We start from the raw sequence: 17,910 nt of genomic DNA on the forward strand, positions 1-17,910 counted from the left end.
AACTGATAAAAATGCAAATGACCAAGGAAGGTCTTATTCCTAAATGCTAGTCTTTTCCTCCCAGAAGGAGTATCAAGAAAACCTTAATTAAAAAGAACCAAATGCCGAAGAGAAATCAGACACACGTGGAAGAAAAATATACCCTATTCTAATAAACCCGGCAGGATGCAAGAGGGGCCTTCTTCACGTCCTCATGCAGCAGGTCCCGAGTCCAGGACAGAAGGGGAGGGGACGGCAGTGCTACTGCGTGGGCCATACCTGAGCGGCACGCCATCCCGGCGTCGGACATGAAGTACCTCCACTCCTTCCTGCCATACTCCCTGGCCAGCTCCTCGGGGGCCATCATCCTTGTGCCGTGGCTTGCCCTGGTTTTGGGAGACGAGGCACACTGCTCAGCAATGGCGCCCTTGAACCCCGCTTCCTCCAGCCTTGCTATTGTTGATCCCCCCTAAAATTAACAAAAGTTTTCTTTGTTTCTGTTTTCAATGGGATGCCTTTGCCATTTAGGAATCTATACAGCGTTTTCCTTGACAGCTCTAGCTCTTCCTCCATTTCATCCACCACCTCGCAAGTGATCAGGAGGAGCAGCTCACTCGGAGGTCCACATTGTGGTCACTGTGCTGGACCTCTATGGTAGAAACGATAAACTATCATCTCTCTGGAAGGAGCATGACAGCACCCTTTCCTCAGAAGCTGTAGTGTAACTATGAAGATTAACCTAACTGGAAGAATTAAAAATCCACTGTGTGCACTGGGTCTGGGAGCAGGAGAGCAAGAGCGGGAGGTAGCAGAGTTAGCGTGTGAGCGGTGCCAGATCTGCAGGAGAGGTGGGAGGCCCCTGGGGGTGGCCAGCTCATGGGCACAGGAGACTGTGAAGATGGGCAAGCAACCTGCCCGTTCAATAACATGCTGTGGCTAGAAACACAAAGGATGACAGCGAGATGAATGTGACAAAACTCAGAATAGCAAGAGAGGGTGTAGCTACTTTCTGCACTCACAATATTGTTCTTGCATCAGTTGGTCCTGATTAAGGACTCTTAGCCAATAGAGAAACAGCTGGTGTTTTATGTAGTTTATGAGACATGATCATGCTAGCCAGCACCATCATTTTTCCTGTGGTGCTACATTGTCATAGCAAAGCAAATGAAAGAAAAAAAGAAATGAAATTAAAAAGGGCAAATGGAGGAAAATCGCAAACATTCTCCTTTTCATGAGGAGGTTAATGCCTTAGAAAGTGATATGGAGAGATGGAGGGACTCTGAGTGGGAGATATGATCAGATGAGGAAGCTAGTGTATTTGATGAAAGCAGGCATCAAGGAGATAATATAAGCTAATAAATTCAGGAGAAACTGCACGTTAGCTAGGGCTTGAATGGAGAGGGTCAGACCTTGCAGGAGGAGTGTTGGGAGAAGGGGAGACAGACATAACAATGAAAGAAAGAAGCACAACTGCGGAATGCTTTCCATCCTTTAACCCAGGATTTAAGATAGATAAGTGCCTTGTAATACGACAGCAGAGTTAAAGGTCACGGTCAAAGCTGCACTATGTGTGTAGGAGTATATATATTTATGCATACATACACTCTCCCTCTTTTTGCCCAGGGAAAAACATGCAAGTGAATACCACACCAACAGCTGTAGCTAGCTACATCTTAGGGGAAGCTCTGGGGGAGAGCATGAGTTTATACTGTGCCAAAAGGAATGATGTATCAAAGGGGAGAGTGTGTGTTAGAAGGAACCTGCTCTGATCCTCCTCTCCTTGCGCAATTAGTATAAATAATAAATCGCACAGCTGTGTGGCCATGTTTACTTGCCTGTACTATCAGTTCTGGGGGGAAAAATAGATGCTCACTCTGTGAGGCTCTCTGTAAGACTGAGAGCAGCGGCAGCAGCTGCTTCTCCATTGCTTGCCCTACTTTTACCAACCCTCAAAGGGCTGGACTCACCCTGAGAGGAGGGAAGGAAAGAGAGTCAGCACTGAGTTCAAGAGAGACTGAAGACGACTTGAAGAGTCTAAAAAAACTTCCAGAAGGAGACGGGACACAACATGAATCCTGCACGATGGGGGCAAGTTTGCATAAATGGAGAGAGGTGTGCATGGACCACCAACTTCCAAGCCAGCATCCATTCTCTCCTTCTGCCTTAACAAAAAGCATTCTGATTTTACCCCAGGTAGCTGCACACCCACCTAACACAATGCTATTCCAAGGCTCTTTTGCAGTAGAGGTGGCCAACGGCAGGAAACAAATTATTAACATTCTATTGTATTTCCTGCAAATAGTTCTGACGTGCTAAATTTAAAGAAACTAGATGTTTAAGCCTAATGCTTAAGATTTGTATTTAAATGTCCAAAGGATTCAAAGACTTGCAGGCACACAGAGAGTCTGTCATCTGATAGACTGAAATAATAATCTTATTTAACCATGCCTTAACAATGAACTGCTGTAAAGTAATGAAGTGTCTTGAAAAGAGTGAAATTTTGACTTTACAACTAAATTTTATTACCTGAGAACGGTGCCATTATCTGCAAGTTTAATGAAGTTCCCCTCTTCCAGATCCAGTGCCAAGCCCTTGCAACTAAAATAGAAATGGGTGGTTACCAATCAATTCATATATTTACCTAAATCAAGAAATAACCTATATCTTCCAACAGTCGCAATGGGAAAAGGGCAGTTTCCCACTCAGGCGAGTGATATGTTAATCAATCAGTTAAGAATATCCAAGAACAGGAGGGCAGGATTGAGGGTGGGAGGTAAGGCGGGGTGGGGGTGGTGGGGGGTGGGAAAATGGAGACAACTACATTCGAACAACAGTAGAAAAGGATTGGGAAAAAAAATCTAAGACCTCTAAAATTAAATATCACCTGGAGCAAGTACACAAAGAAAACTGTTATGTGAGCAAAGGAAGAACAGCATGTTTCTTTTCTAAAATCCTTAAGCTTTTACGAAGAGATATAAAAAACTCAGAGACCAAAACGAACATCATTTCATGTCTCTGTTAAGAGGTGAAAATGTTTTCCCTTGACTAACGCACACTTATATTCTGCAAGTTAAGATGTTAGCCAGTTTTTTCTTACTCATTAAAATTTGCCTCAGTTTAGGCCAGGTTATAAAACTAGCCCTCTGGGTAAGGAACATTATTGAAAACAACTAAAAGAAAGGCAAATATATGAAGTTTTAGGTTCTTCACTCTAAAAGACCTGTGGGATGTGGGGAGAAAAATGGATGCAGATTCATTATTATAAATAAGAAAAGCAAGGAGGTATGATGGCCACCAAATACCAAGAGAATTAAACAAAAATGACAAGGTACTTTAGGAACATTATTTACTTTGGTCCACAGTAAAACTTCCAGAGTCAGCAGTTTCCCGTAGTAAAATGTTTCTTCATTTCACAAAAGGGATAAACCAAAAGGCATTCACCAAACACTGAAGGAATGCATAACAGATGAATATTGTTGCTCTAGAATTATTTCTGCACGTATTTTTCAAGTGATTTAGTATTACTATTAATTTTCTTTCTTTTTTTAAAAATAATTTTTAGTTATTTTTCTTTTTTTAAAATTTTTATTTTATTTAGTTATTTTTCAAGTACAGTTTTTTGTCTATTTCTCCCATCCCAGCCCCCCCGCCCCGTGCTCCCCACCTCCCTCCCATTTCCACCCCCTTTAGTTCTCATCCCTGTGTCCTTCATATTTGTTCCTCCAAATTCCTCCCCCTTTTCCCCATTAAATTCCCTTCCCTCTCCCCTCTGGTCACTGTCCCCTCGTTCTCTATTTCAGTGTCTTTGTTTTTATTCTGCTTGCTTGTTTGTTTTGTTGTTTAGCTTCCTGTTAAAGAACCTATGCACCACAATGTTCATAGTAGCACAATTTACAATAGCCAAGAGTTGGAAACAACCTAGGTGCCCGTCAGTAAATTAATGGATCAAAAAATTGTGGTACATATACACAATGGAATTCTATGCTGCAGAGAGAAAGAAGGAGCTACTACCCTTTGCAACAGCATGAATGGAACCGGAAAGCATTATGCTGAGTGAAATAGGCCAGGTGTTGAAAGACAAATACCGTATGATCTCACCTTTAACAGGAAGCTGTACTATTAATTTTCAACTGAACAATTTACGGTAGCTTAACAGAATTTTGTTTGGTTTTGTTATTTAAATGAAGAAGAAAGACAAAGGGAGCCGTGGGAAGTTGAGAATCCTAACCCTGAAGGAAATGCTAGGAAGAGCCTTAGACACAGGAAAGTCTATCCAAATGACAAAGACCCAAAGGTCCGAATTCAGATACTCATTCAAAACATGATGACTTCTGTATTTGAAGGGCAATAAAACAAAACTTTTCAAAAGATGGAAATTTTAGAGAGTTCTTATAACCTCGGAGACTCTTAATAACAACAGACTCAAGCAGGTGTCCAAGGTGGTCACATATCCTCTGAGTTTGTTGTCGTGTTTAATTAACGAAGTCTAAACGTACAGAGGCTTTTTTGTTTTAAACTTTCATTCAAAGTTATTAATTGATTTTTGAGAGAGGAAGGGGGCAGACTGGGGAAGGAGAGGGATGGGGAAAGCAGGGGAGGGAGAGAGAGAGAGAGATCAATGTGAGAGAGAGACATGGATCCATCAGCTGCCTCTGGCGCGTGCCCCACCAGAGGGTCAAACCCACAACCTCTGGCCACAGGATGACGCTCCACCCGAGCCACCAGGCCAGAGCTCAAAAGGACTTTAAATCATTAAACATAAAACTTTTCATAGAGAAGGCATTTTTGTCCTTTGACTCAATTTCACTTTCTGCCTTTGCAGAAGAGAAAGCATTAAAATTTTACCAGCAACAATTAAAAATCAAAAGGAAAATACAGACTTTAAAAAACAAGAACCTACCAGAAATCCCAGTCCTCCGGAGTCACAGTGAGCAACTCTTTGTCATATCCTTTCTCTTTGACCAGGAACTCTGCAAAGCTATTATAAATGAGCTGTAGTAGATACGAGGAAAGGGAAATGAGAGGTTAGATATAAAACTCACTATTCATACTTAATTGCACAGACATGAAGACCTGATGGAACCAGTCATGGGGCAGGTGGGGGAGGCAAGACCTGCAATAATACAGCTTTTCAGTTCAATCCCCTTCACAAACGATTTAACCACCTCTGCAAGCCGAGCCCCAGGTACCTGTAGTGCTTTTTTAATTCTCCCAAATTATGCTATCATCAGTCTACAATTTTACAACCAAGGGTAATTATTCATCTTACTCCTGAATTCTAATGGTCTGGAGATCATTAAGACGTGGTAAAGCTTTGTAAACTTATTTAACACATGACCAAGATGATAAACCTACTGACTGCTTTAACATTACATCTATCCTTGATCTGTCCTTGGTAGAAAGTTCCCACCTCAGGTGGTAAGTTCATTCAGACATCGGGCCCCACAGAATGGAGGCCGCCCTTGGGCCCAGCCCAGGCCACAAATGTGAGGCCAAATCAGCTTCAGGAGAACATCTGTCAAGGAACCTACCATTACCACTCACAATCCTCCAACTCAGGTTTAGCTCACCTTTCCCTGGGGTTGGAAGGAACTGCCAGCCTTCTGAGAAATCCCTGACCTCCTAGCCAATCACGTTCTCTTTCAGCGTTGCCTCTTCTAATGCTCTATAAAACTCACTCTTGTCCTGGCTGGTGTAGCTCAGTGGATTGAGCGCGGGCCTTTGAACCAGAGTATCATGGTTCGATTCCCAGTCAGGGCACATGCCTGGGTTGCAGGCCAGTTCCCAGCAGGGGACACACAAGAGGCAACCATACATGGACACTTCTCTCCCTATCTTCTTCCCTTCCCCTCTAAAGATAAATAAATAAAATCTTAAAAAAAAAACTCACTCTTGCCCAAGTCCTCTGGGGGAGTGGTCCACTGCTGCTTAGACACTGCAATCCATGGATTATTTCCCCTTGAATATAGGGCATCAGACTGGTTACTTGTTTCAGTTTTGTCATTGCCACAAAGGAGTCTTAAAGAGAAATATACATGGGCACCAGGCAGGTGATCCAAAGGAGGAGCCATGCGGCCTCCATCAGATACAGAAAATATCTCTTATTTTTCCACCTCAAGAAAAACTGAGGAAAAAGGACAATGGAAGGGAAGCAAGCACAAAGATTAATGCTTTGCTGATTTGCTGACAGATCTGATTTCTCAACAACAAAATCCCAGCTTTTTGAGTGAAGTATCTGTTTTGTTTCGTTTGTAAAGAGCTGGCTCAATGTTTAAATAACTGTGCATGCCGAACAAAAAGCAGGCGAAAGGGAGATGACCGTCTACATCTGCTCCACCCCATTCTCCCTGAGAGAGTGTTCTTAGGCCTGTATTGCATGCACTTGAACCTGAGGCAGAACCGTGGTCTTGGGTCAGACTTAGCAGTGTCTGAGAGGGCACGCTGAGCAACCTGACCCTTCTAAACCCAGACAAGAAAGTGTGGGATGGCACAAGGGGGAAGCAGGTATAGACACAGCCAAAGGAGTGGGAGAAGGCGTCCCTGAGGTGGTGCTGTTCACACTGACACCTGCAAGAGCAGCAATTGGCTGGGTGAGTTCAAAGGGGAGGGGCCTAGGGTATGAGTGTTAGGAGATGAGTGTGGAGAAAGCAAAGAAAGGCCCCTGGTCAAACGCAGTTGCTCTGTGCCACAAGGCTAATTAAAGTCACTACAATTGCACTCCCGTGCAATGCAAAGAACTTTGATCCAAGTCAATTGTCACAGACGCACATTACATCAACGTTATGTATCAGCAGTTCTCAAACCTGCTGGTGATTCAGAACTACAGTGATGGTTCTTAAAACTACCAGAAACTCCAATCTGGACAGTAGGAAGCCCAGATGGGGCCCCTGCAGGATTCCTGAAGCCCAGAGATGTCTGTACACTACTAATTTATATGTTATATAGATTTTTACTCAATCATTTATAAAATCAATCAAAATGTGCTGAGTTGTTCTGAAGTGCAACATTCTAGGGACAATAACACACACACACACACACACACACACACACACTCCAGCCAGCAAGGAGCCGGAGTCATGAGATTAACAGATATAAAGAGCTTAGAGCTATGTCTGGCACACAAGTAAATTCTATGTAAGTATTGCTAATATTATCGGTCACGTGCTGGTTTTAAAAAAGGGCCTTCACTTGTAGCCTTTGACCATTTCTGTGGTACAAATACTCCCACCTTGGCCAGTTTCCAGTTAGTGATGGTTACTGTACATTATAGACCTGCCTCTGGTCAACACACTTTTACTCGGTTTTGGACAACCGGAGTTTTTCACCCCCTGGGCAATACTGATTAAGACTTGGGCCTATGACTCCAATGGGGTCAGGTTCCTTCTTGAGACAAAGGAGCCCTTTCTAGAAGGGCTGCCAAGGGGGCTGTCCACAGCTGTGTTTCTTCCCTCCAGCAGGAGACACTTCTGTAACAGGAGAGAATGGGGTCAGCGTGCAACAAGAAGCAGAGGACATGGGGGCTGAGAAAAGCAGGGGACTCTGTGCCTTTGAATGCCCCATTCTAGTCCCAAGGCCTCAGTTCCTGAAGTTTTTCCTTCCATGATGCCGAATCTCCTGAGACGCCTGCACGGCACAGGACCTCCACTGCCAGCCTCCTTCATCTCCTGGCTCAGCTGCCAGACTCCCTGACGGTGTCACCTGAGGAACAGTGTGCACTCCACGGTGGCTGCAAATAGGTGTCCTGCTGGCTATACGCAGAGTCCGAAGTATGTTTGGTTCCTAACTCAAGATGCCAGACAAAATTATGAAATACCTGGCTAAATTTGATTTTCAGATAAACAACAAATACTTTTTCAACATAAGCACATCCCGTGCCATATTTGGGACATATATATACTAAAAATGTTTTTGTTATTTGAAATTCAAATTTAACTGGGCATCCTGTATCTTTCTTTGCCAAAATACTGCTGTTTGAACATGAGCTAACATTTAAAAATTGAAAGACTTCTTATACAAGTTTAGGTTTCTAATTTTTCTTAAAAGAATTAAGTCTGGCAAGACTGAGGCATCACTCATGGCAAAGTCGGGCAGGAGTGGAGCATGGCTGTGCCTGCAAAAGAGGCACATGTTCTCCCAGCTGCCACCAACCCCTCTCCCACTCTCGAACTTAGGTTAACTGCCTGGCTCCATATACTTCTCAGTCTGCAACCACAGGAGAGCACAGGTGTCTCTTCTAGGTCACCCGCGCCCTCCCTGAGCACCAGGGGAGGGGACACGCCCAGCTCCATATCTGCACAACACTCTGCCCTTGCTTTACTCACCCCAGCCTCTCCTCTGAGGTTGCAGGACACAAAAAGCATGGCAGCGGGGTCAGTAACCAACAAGCCACATTGCTTTCTGGTTGACCCTGGATAAACCCCTTGTCCTTTCTGAGCCTTGCTTTTCCTCACCACCAAACAGCAACTGTGATGATAATAACATCTAATCACAGGGCTGAGGTATGAATCAACTCTGTTCTAAGCAGAATGCTTTTAGAATAGTGGCTCTAAGTGCCACATTCAGTTATTAAAATACCTATTATCTATGTATTCATCCTACAATTATTTATCAGGCCCGCTATTTGCCGGGCACACAGAACACACAATAAATGGCCAGACACGATCCTGTCAAGGAGTCCCGGCTCCAGGGTCTGGGATACTACAAGAAGTAAACAGAAATATGTAACACATTTTCCGTTTACTGTACCGTGTGTAAGGATTGTGAGAAATTAAGGGTTTTATGGAAAACTGGAGGTGGGGTAGAGGAGGAAGGGTAAAGTTTAGGGGGCTAAGAAAGGCCGCACAAAGGCCTCGCTGTTTAAGACGAGAACTGACATATGAGAAGTCAGTGTGAGGAAGGGAGGAGGGCCCAAGGCACAGGTAACAAAGAGTCAGCTGCAAGGTCCAGGCGGTACAGCCCTCATCACAGGGGACCCGAACTAACATTTCAGCAACTCAGTCCAATCCACGGCCATCTGAAGGCCTGTGTGTTGTCTCTGTGTCCCCAACTCTATTAAGGTGCTCAGGACACTGCAGGTACTTAAAAGATTTATAAACCAAATCGGATCCAAAGCACAACAGGTTACTGTTTTCAACTTTTACACAGCACACATATTGAGGCTTGTACTCAAGAATTCTTGTCTTCAAGGATCTTGTATTCTGAAATCTTATGCTTACACATGCTTAAATTTGGCTCTGATATGACAGTGGTTTTTAACAATATTTCTTCGAAATGAAGGTGACTAGAGGAGATGCAGAAAACGTGAGCCAGGAGGGGATTTTAAAGACACAGAGGGGGGAAAAACAAAAAGAATCAAAGACCTAGAGGAAGCAGTGGCCAGAGGATCAAGAAGAAAAGCCTTCTTAACTCTCAGTACACCTGAGGAAACACTTGTACAACAGGAAAGCAGAAAAGTACATGAGCAGGGACAGTACACTCATTTTCTTAGCTTCTCTGCATAGCAAATGAGTGATTCCGACACTTTTTTGATCTCTGATTGGGCACCTCAACTGCTGAGGGGAGCACTGCCCTCACCATAATGAGCCTGGGGCTGTCTGCACCCAGGGCCTTAGAGCAACGCTTGTAAACACAAGGCTTCAAAATGTTTGGGGTGGCAACCATGCAAAACAAACAAACAGAGTACTTGCATCAGCCAAACATTGCTCTAAGCATTATACATACTGCACCAGCCAAACACTGCTCTAAGCATTATACATACTGCACCAGCCAAACACTGCTCTAAGCATTATACATACTGCACCAGCCAAACACTGCTCTAAGCATTATACATACTGCACCAGCCAAACACTGCTCTAAGCATTATACATACATCTATTACCTGTCTAATCCTTGTAACAACCTTTTGAAGTAAATCCAATTATTAGCCCCACTTTACAAGTGGGAAAACTGAGAACAGAGAAGGGTTAAGTGATTTGCCCAAGGTCATAGCACTAGTAACCGAGGGGGGGGCTGGTGCCATAAGCGAGGCAGACTGGCTGTGGCCTCCTCACTTTGACCACTGTGCTCATAATCACTCTTTTCTGTTTGGATGCATAGATCTTTGACAAGGAAAAAATTTAAATCTGCTATTTTTTCACAATGTTTGCTTGTGAAACCAAAGGAATGAGGGGAGGAGGAGAACAATTCACTTGAGGGTACAGGTGTGGCATCGTACACACTCCATTTTCCCCTCCTTCCAAAGCACAGGAGAGACCCAAACTTTGTCGGCTGTTGTTAGGATTAAACTTATTCAAGGTGCATGGAGAAAACGGTATTTTCTTCTTTTGGTAAAAGGCAAAACTAGGGCTAAGATATCTTAAATGGCTTTTTGGCTAGTGTTCCTTCCAATACAGTTCACAATCTTTCCCTGCCTTAGCTGTTTAAAAATTGACAGGTGGTCACATGGACAAGCAAGAGGAAAAATGCTGCCAAGGAAAACACAGGCCCTTAACCTGGTGGCTGTGGAGGAGCACTGCTTGCCCCGAAAGACTTGCAGAGAAGTTCCAAGGCCTGGGATCCGCAATGGACAGCTCTAGCTCCGCCCTTCCTGTGCCTTAAGAACCACTTCCCCGGCATGATCTTGAATATCTTGTCCTTCCTCCTGCCCTTTTCTTGAGTAACCCACTCTCAAACTTGACATTCTGGTCGGTCTCAATAAGTCCGTGTCCAACGCACGGGACGGGAACCGAAGATGCACACTGTCTGCCCACCTCGCCGTGGGAGGCCGACTTCTGCGCAAAGACTGCAGGCCCCGGCAGTGCTCGCTGCCGCCTAAGCCGGGAGGAAACTCCAACCCGAGCCGGTAGGAGAGCAAACGGCGCGCCCCGGACATCCCGCGCCACTCACCAGGGCGCTCTCGGGCAGGTTGTAGCGACACAGAGTGTGGTCCAGGTCGAAGCCGACCACGTCGCAGGCGGCCAGGGAGAAGTGCTGAGCCATGGTTGTGCTGGGAGCCACGGCGAGCGCCTACGGGAAGGGAGAGTGCGAAGAGCGCACCGGCGGGACCTGTGGGGACCGGACCGGACCCGGCGGGGAGGGCGGGGTGGGGCGGGGCTGCGCCCGCCCCCTGGAGGTGGCGTGGCAGCCTTTCGCACTTCCCGCGCCCCGGAGCACCGCCCCTGGGCTCGCTTCTCCCCGCCCTTCACGTGTCACGCTTTCCCACTTCTGTGCCGGGTCAGTTTGCGGTCATGGTCATTCACCTGGTTGATTCTGCTAGTGGTCTCCTGACCCCGGGATTCCCCAAAGCGGGATGCGACCTGGAGCTGAGCCACTACTTGGGGGAACTGAGGGCGCGGCTGAGCCCTGTTGGCTCGTAGCTGTTGCCGCGAAATTAACCAGGGCTTCGCTTCGTTTTGAAGGCGCCCGGGAAACGAGAAAATTGTAAAGTTAGACCTGACCCTGTAATGTAAGACTGTGGTGACACTTTTATCTATTATTGTTCCTCTGACCATTCGAGCCTAGGATTTGGAAGATTTTTCTCGCTCACGAGACTATGTGTTGAATCAAAAACTTTATATTCCATAGTAAATTTGTAAGTATATTCCTAAGTAGTAAAAGGAACACCTTTCACATTTCACTCCCTGGAGCGCCTTAGAACATGACATTGATTAAGGAAACCAATATTGGTGTTTTTATTTGATTATCCTATTCTTTATTGTAATGAAGAATATTTTTATGAAAGGAAACCAGAAACTTCATGGGATATACTGCGGCAGAGAGAACTTTATGCAAATAGAAGGTTTTAAGGTTTTAAAGATTTGAGCGACAATTTTCTCCATTCTCTAGGACTGTGTGTAACTAGTATCATTTTATATGCACAGGAGAAAAGTCAATCCATTACATGCGATGAATGCTTGGGGCATTTAATTCTCTCTGAAAACCTCTGAGTATGAAGGGCTAGGACTTAAAATCATTTAAAAGAGAAAATACAATCTCCCTACTAAAGAAAACATAAATCTATTATTGTGTTGCTTCTGTTTTAAATTTAAAGGAACTCTTTGTCCAATGGAAAAAATGAATAGTCATGATATAATAAAAATGTAATTGGTTAGAATTATGTTTAACTCTTGGAAATACTAGCCCTTGTGAGGCTCATAGACCAATCAAGGGATTAATTTGGTGCAATAAATAGTTCAATCTGGTAGGACACATGATATCTAGTGGGCCTATTGGAATAAATTGATAACTTGTTCCATTATAACTCTTAAAAGCCCCAAACAAATCTCTTTGGAGCAGGAATAGGAAAGAATCCTCAAGAAGATCCAGCTGTTCACTCATAAGAGCCCAACAACCATGTCTTTAATGTTTGTGAATAAAAATAGAAAAGGCTACATTATTTCTAGCTGGTTCCGATTTCCTATTCATGAATCTGTTAGCCATGGCATTGACCTTAGCACTCCTCTGGGCTCTCTGCGGTAGAGTGCCTGCCAAGGTCAAATTTCCAGGTAGACTTCACATTGAAGGCCCTGAGCCTCCTTGAGGATATCTTATTTTATGATCGAAGTAGGCATGTTAGGGATTTCACTTAGTAATGTAAATGTACAATTGCTTTCACTGTGAGAGGGAAGCGTGCAAAGGATTGTTTTTGATGACTTAAGCGGTCCTGGGATTGGACTTGGCTGACGGACCTGGATGCGGTCACGGACAGTTATGCCTACTTGCCATGTAACAACTGTGATATTTCTTATTCCTCATATCCAGAGAACTCTTGCGCTAGAGTCAATGACATTCACACTTTGTGGGACAATTTAGCAAATAATCAAATGTCATCATCCTGAAATATCTTACTCCTCCTTGAGCTCCACTCACCTTTCCTGGTCAGTAAGTACCTCAAATCTCCATCTAACCCCCCTAAGAACACGTGAGATGGCTACCCTCCCTTCCCCTAGTCCCTACATAACCCTGGATTTAATCACAAACATTCACTTTCTGTCATAAGGCTGTTTTCAACTAAAGATATTTCCTTTTTTCCTCTGTACTTTATCACATTTACTGATAAAGTACCACAGCTCTCCCATTATTGACCAGAAGTTCATTGTTCTGCTCGGATGCCAATTAATTTCTGTTTCTTTGAGTGATATATTACATACTGGAACTTGTACAACTTAACCCCCAAAAAACAAAACAAAACAAAAATAAAACCCCTAAACAATCCAATTAAAAAATGGACAGAAGACCTGAACAGACATTTTCCCAAAGAGGACAGACAGATGGTCAATAGGCGCATGAGAAGATGCTCAACACCGCTAATCAGAGAGATGCAAATTAAAAACCACGATGAGACACCACCACACCTGTCATAATGGCCATCATGGATGAATCAACAAACAACCAGTGCTGGTGAGGATGTGGAGAAAATGAACCCTTGTGCACTGTTGGCGGGGATATAAATTGGTGCAGCCATTACAGAAAACAGTATGGAGATTACTCACAAAATTAAAAATAGAGATGCCATACACCCAGCAATTCCACTTCTGGGTATTTATCCAAAGAAAACAAGTACACTAATTTGAAAAGTATATGCGCTCTTGTGTTCCTTGTAGCATTACTTAACAATAGCCAACACGTTTATTGGTAGATGAGTGGCTAAAGATGTGGTCTATATATCTATGTCTACTGCACGAACTCACTTATATGTGGAATCTAAAAAACAAAACTGACGAATAAATGAAAAAACAGAACAGACCCTCAGATACAGAGAACAAGCTGATGGTTGGCAAAGGTGGGAGGTTGGAGAAATGTTGAGAGGGATGGAGCCATGTGTTCCCCCCAATCCATATGTTGAAGGCCTAAGCCCCCCATGTGTCCATATTTGGTCTCCCATCCAAGTACTAACCAGGCCCGACCCTGCTTAGCTTCTGAGATCATATGAGATAGGGTGGTGTGGCTGTAGACCCCACGTGTCTATTTGGAAAGAGGGAGTTTCAGGAGGTAAGTATGGTTAACTAAGGCGGTAAGAGTGGGGCGCTAATTTTATAAAGCCAGAAGAGACCGGAAGAGGAAGAGACCGCGGACAGACCCATGTGCACAGGAAAGGCCGTGTGAGGCTGCAGGGAGAAGGTGCGGTCCGTGAGCCCAGGAGAGAGTTTTAGCAGACACCAATTTTCACGACACCATGATCATGCACTTCTAAACTCCAGAAGGGGGAGAAAATAATGTTCTGTTGTTGAAGCCACCCAGTTTGTGGTATTTGTTAAGGCGGTCTGAGCAGACCAATATGGTCAGTAAAAAGATTTGACCCTGGTCAGTGTTGTTGTAACAAATGTAGCAGATAATACTTGCCCTTTGACAGCTCCCCAAATGACAGAAACTTTGGACTAAGTTATTTGCTGGTATTTTAGTATTTTGGTACTTTTACTTATATGTAATATTAATGTCATGCTGCTAGTTTTAGGATTTTTTCCATATACTGTTTTTTCTTATAGTTAGAAAGTCATGAAATAATTTAGAAATGCTCAGAAATAAGAAGTAATGATGTTTACTGCTGATTTTCTAGAATTGAATTTTATTCTTAAAACTGACCTATATTTTAATAAATATAATACTATAATTTAGCAACTTTAGCTTTAGGTATACCTTTTACCTAATTTGTTATTTACCTAAATAATAATTTTATGAACAGCAAGCTTACATTTTTGACTGTAAAATAACTCAGCAATATCCAAAATTTATAAGAACTTAGAAAACTCTACACCAAAAAACTCAAAAACCAAAACCCTCTTCAAACAACCCAATTAAAAAAATGGCCAAAGGACCTGAATGGACACCTCCCCAAAGAGGACATACAGAGGGCCAATAGACACTTGAAAGGATGCTCAATGTCACTAATCATCAGAGAAATGCAAATTAAAGCCACAATGAGATATCACCTCACAACTGTCAGAATGGCCGTCATTGATAAATCAACAAACAAGAAGTGCTGGCAAGGGTGTGGAGAAGGGGACCCTTGTGCACTGTTGGTGGGAATGCAGGCTGGGGTAGCCACTGTGGAGAGCAGTATGGAATTTCCTCAAAAAATGAAAAATGTATCTCTCTTTTACCCAGCATTCTCACTTCTGGGAATATAACCAAAGGAACCCAAAACACTAATTCTGGAGAACAGAAACACCCTTATGTTCATTGTAGGCCTGTTTATAATCACCAAGATTAGAAGCAGCCCAAGTGTCCATCAGTAAATGAGTAGATGAAACAACTATGGGACATTTACACAGCGGGATACTACTCAGCTATAAAAAGGAAGAAATTTTTATCCTTTGTGACACTATAGATGGACCTGGAGAACATTATGCTAAGTGAAATAAGCCAGTTAGAGAAGGACAAATACTATGTGATTTCACTAATATGTGGAATCTAATGAATAAGCTGAACTATCAAGGAAAATGGGCACGGGCTCACGGATGGACAGCAGGATGACAGCCAAGTGGGGGAGGGGTTAGGGAGTGGAAGGATGGAGCAAAAAGGAAAAAGGACTCACGGACATGGGCAATAGTATGGTGACTGCTGGGGGGAAGGCAGTGTAAGGCCACTAAATGGTAATGGAAAAAAATACAATAAATAAATTAAAAAACAAAATAACTCAGTAAATGTTCTTTTGTGGATTTATAATATTGCATGTTAACACTTATATTGTAAATGTTATTTACTAAATTGTTATTTTGGGGTTGGGGAAAATGGCCTGATTATTTTTCAGTAGATTAAAATCTGCTTTTTCTAGATTGCAATGTTCAATCTTTTATATCATATCAGCCAATATACACATCTTCTCTGGATTATATAATTTGTTTAAGAAGGTACAATAAACTTTATTCAAAAATATGAAAAAGATGACATATACAAATGCCTAAAAATTAATCTCTACATCATTTAAATATTAAATACTAGCCATTTACCTAAATTGAACCAAAAGCTAACTTGTAATACTCAGCTGTGGCCTTAAGATGGCAGTAGTTCTGCATTAGGAATATGTTTTTATTTGATTTCTCCAGTAATCTTAAAATCCTCAAATTTCAAAACTAAAAATCACATTATTTTCTTATTTCCATTTCTGCTCTTGCCACAAATAAATAAGCCTACTTAGAATTTTTCTGTGGGTTTTTTTTTGTGTGTGTGTTTATTTTTGGTGGAGAGGGAGCATACGAAGGGAGTCTTCTGGTAGGAAATATCTTATTAAGATTATGTCTGAATAAAGACCTAAATATTTAAATTGTGAAGTGAGTTCCTCTTGAAGCTAAAGCATGAAATGGCTGAATTGCAATTCAAAAGATCTCAAATGACATTGTAATTATTGAAATTTAACTAAGTTTTGGAGTTAGGTGCAAATAATCAACTTTAACAGTATATGATGGGGAATCTTGATTTAACATCTGTTAAGTTGGAAATCAAATGTGGGTGAACTCAAGCTACATTCACCTAGTTCTAGTTTAAACTCACTATCATGTGCAGTGTGTGGCAGCCTTCCATGGGCACCCCCCCTCCCCGACCAGGACCAAACCTCTAACCCAGGCATACGCTCTAACTGGGAACCGAACCAATGAGCTTTTTGGTTTGCAGGACTATGCCAAACAACTGAGCTACACTAACCAGGGCTCACTGTCATCGTGACAGTCACGTCACCATACTTCCCTTTGCCTTGGCCATCCTGGGAGTGTGGGGATTCTAAATTCTAAATTGCAGAAGGGTTACCATGATGTCAAGGAGTCCGGAGGGGGGAGACTCCTGAAGGTCTGTTGTTAATGGCATCTATATGACTGCTTTTCCTCAGCTAAACCGTCTCTGTCGGCCTTTGGTTGCCTCTGGCCACACAGCCACACTGTTGGCAAGTCCCTGCTGCATGAACTCTGAAACACCTCCAATTACTGAGACGTCAGAAAAGTCCTTGGTTTTCACCCAGACCTTGGGACCATCTCAGGTTTGCCAGTCCACACTCAGCCAATCCACACCTCTCTTGAGCAGCCCCAGGAAACCTACACAGGAAACTTCCAGAAAAGGAGAGTATAGGAGTATATCCTGATAGGGGAAGGGAAGGTGGCTACCTCAGACTCTCTCAGTCTACATGTGACCACTGTTCCTTTTCTTGTGATTGTCCCATATTGTCATATATGGACACTCTGTCAACTCTCTTCTTTGAGAGTTTGGCAGAACTCTCAATTCCAAATGGGAATCAGGACCAAATTTTCTCTGCTTTTGGACCACCAAGTTCATGTGGAGGGGCTTTTGCTTATCGGGTGGGGATTTAACGTTGCAGTGGGATAGGGTGTGGGGACCCTTTCTCAGGGACCCACACAAATGGCCAAAAAATGAAAAAAATATGTTACACAGTCAATGTCCAGTAATTACCCTTGCCCTTAAGAAGTCACTGGAAACTTTTTTTAGTGCTAAGATAATGCTCCTATGTCAAGCTTCTTCTTCTTTCAGATTTTGCTGTTTTTATAGTTCTTGTGCCACACCAGCATGTGTGGGTATGTTGAGTTCTCATGTCTCTTTCCTTATCACTGTTGGCAAAAATGTATACTTACTCAAGGTTACTTTGATTTAAGCATTGCATCTTTCTCAATGTTGCTTTATCCTAAAAGCAGAGCCTGAGACAAAGGCTTGGCTGCAGGTGGTTTATTTGGAGGTAATCTCAGAAATCAGCAATGAAGTAGAAGAGAGTAAAAACTGATAACAATACAAAAGGCAACACTAAGGTCACTGGTGCAGGCAATAGTGCCTCAATTCCATGGGGATGTTCCATGAAACCCTGAGGGTCTTTCCCAGAATTGTCCACCAGAAGAAGGAAAGACAGTATTTATCTGTTGACTCCTGTTCTCTCATAGTTGACAGTTAACCCACACACCCCCGGAGCTCCTACAGCCCCAGAGAAGGCCTCTCAGAGCTCCGTGGAGGTGGGGCACT

The 17,910-nt window shown here is 43.2% G+C and overlaps 1 protein-coding gene across 3 annotated transcripts in view; it reads right to left on the reverse strand.

Moving 5' to 3' along the window:
- NT5DC1 (5'-nucleotidase domain containing 1) overlaps positions 1 to 11,050 on the reverse strand; it is a 118,059-nt gene extending 107,009 nt beyond the window's left edge. For all 3 annotated transcript variants that reach the window (XM_037158086.2, XM_037158085.2, XM_037158087.2), the window contains exons 1-4: positions 10,864 to 11,050; positions 4,880 to 4,971; positions 2,506 to 2,577; positions 259 to 365 (exon numbers count right to left, since the gene is read on the reverse strand). In XM_037158086.2, the coding sequence (XP_037013981.2) occupies positions 259 to 365; positions 2,506 to 2,577; positions 4,880 to 4,971; positions 10,864 to 10,956 (364 nt within the window). In that variant the 5' untranslated portion in view covers positions 10,957 to 11,050. The remainder of the gene's footprint in view (positions 1 to 258; positions 366 to 2,505; positions 2,578 to 4,879; positions 4,972 to 10,863) is intronic.
- Between the last annotated feature and the right edge of the window lie 6,860 nt (positions 11,051 to 17,910).

This window comes from Artibeus jamaicensis, unplaced genomic scaffold (genome assembly GCF_021234435.1).
Source record: "Artibeus jamaicensis isolate MK-2021 breed Jamaican fruit bat unplaced genomic scaffold, CSHL_Jam_final contig_387, whole genome shotgun sequence".
NCBI classification, from domain to species: domain Eukaryota; kingdom Metazoa; phylum Chordata; class Mammalia; order Chiroptera; family Phyllostomidae; genus Artibeus; species Artibeus jamaicensis.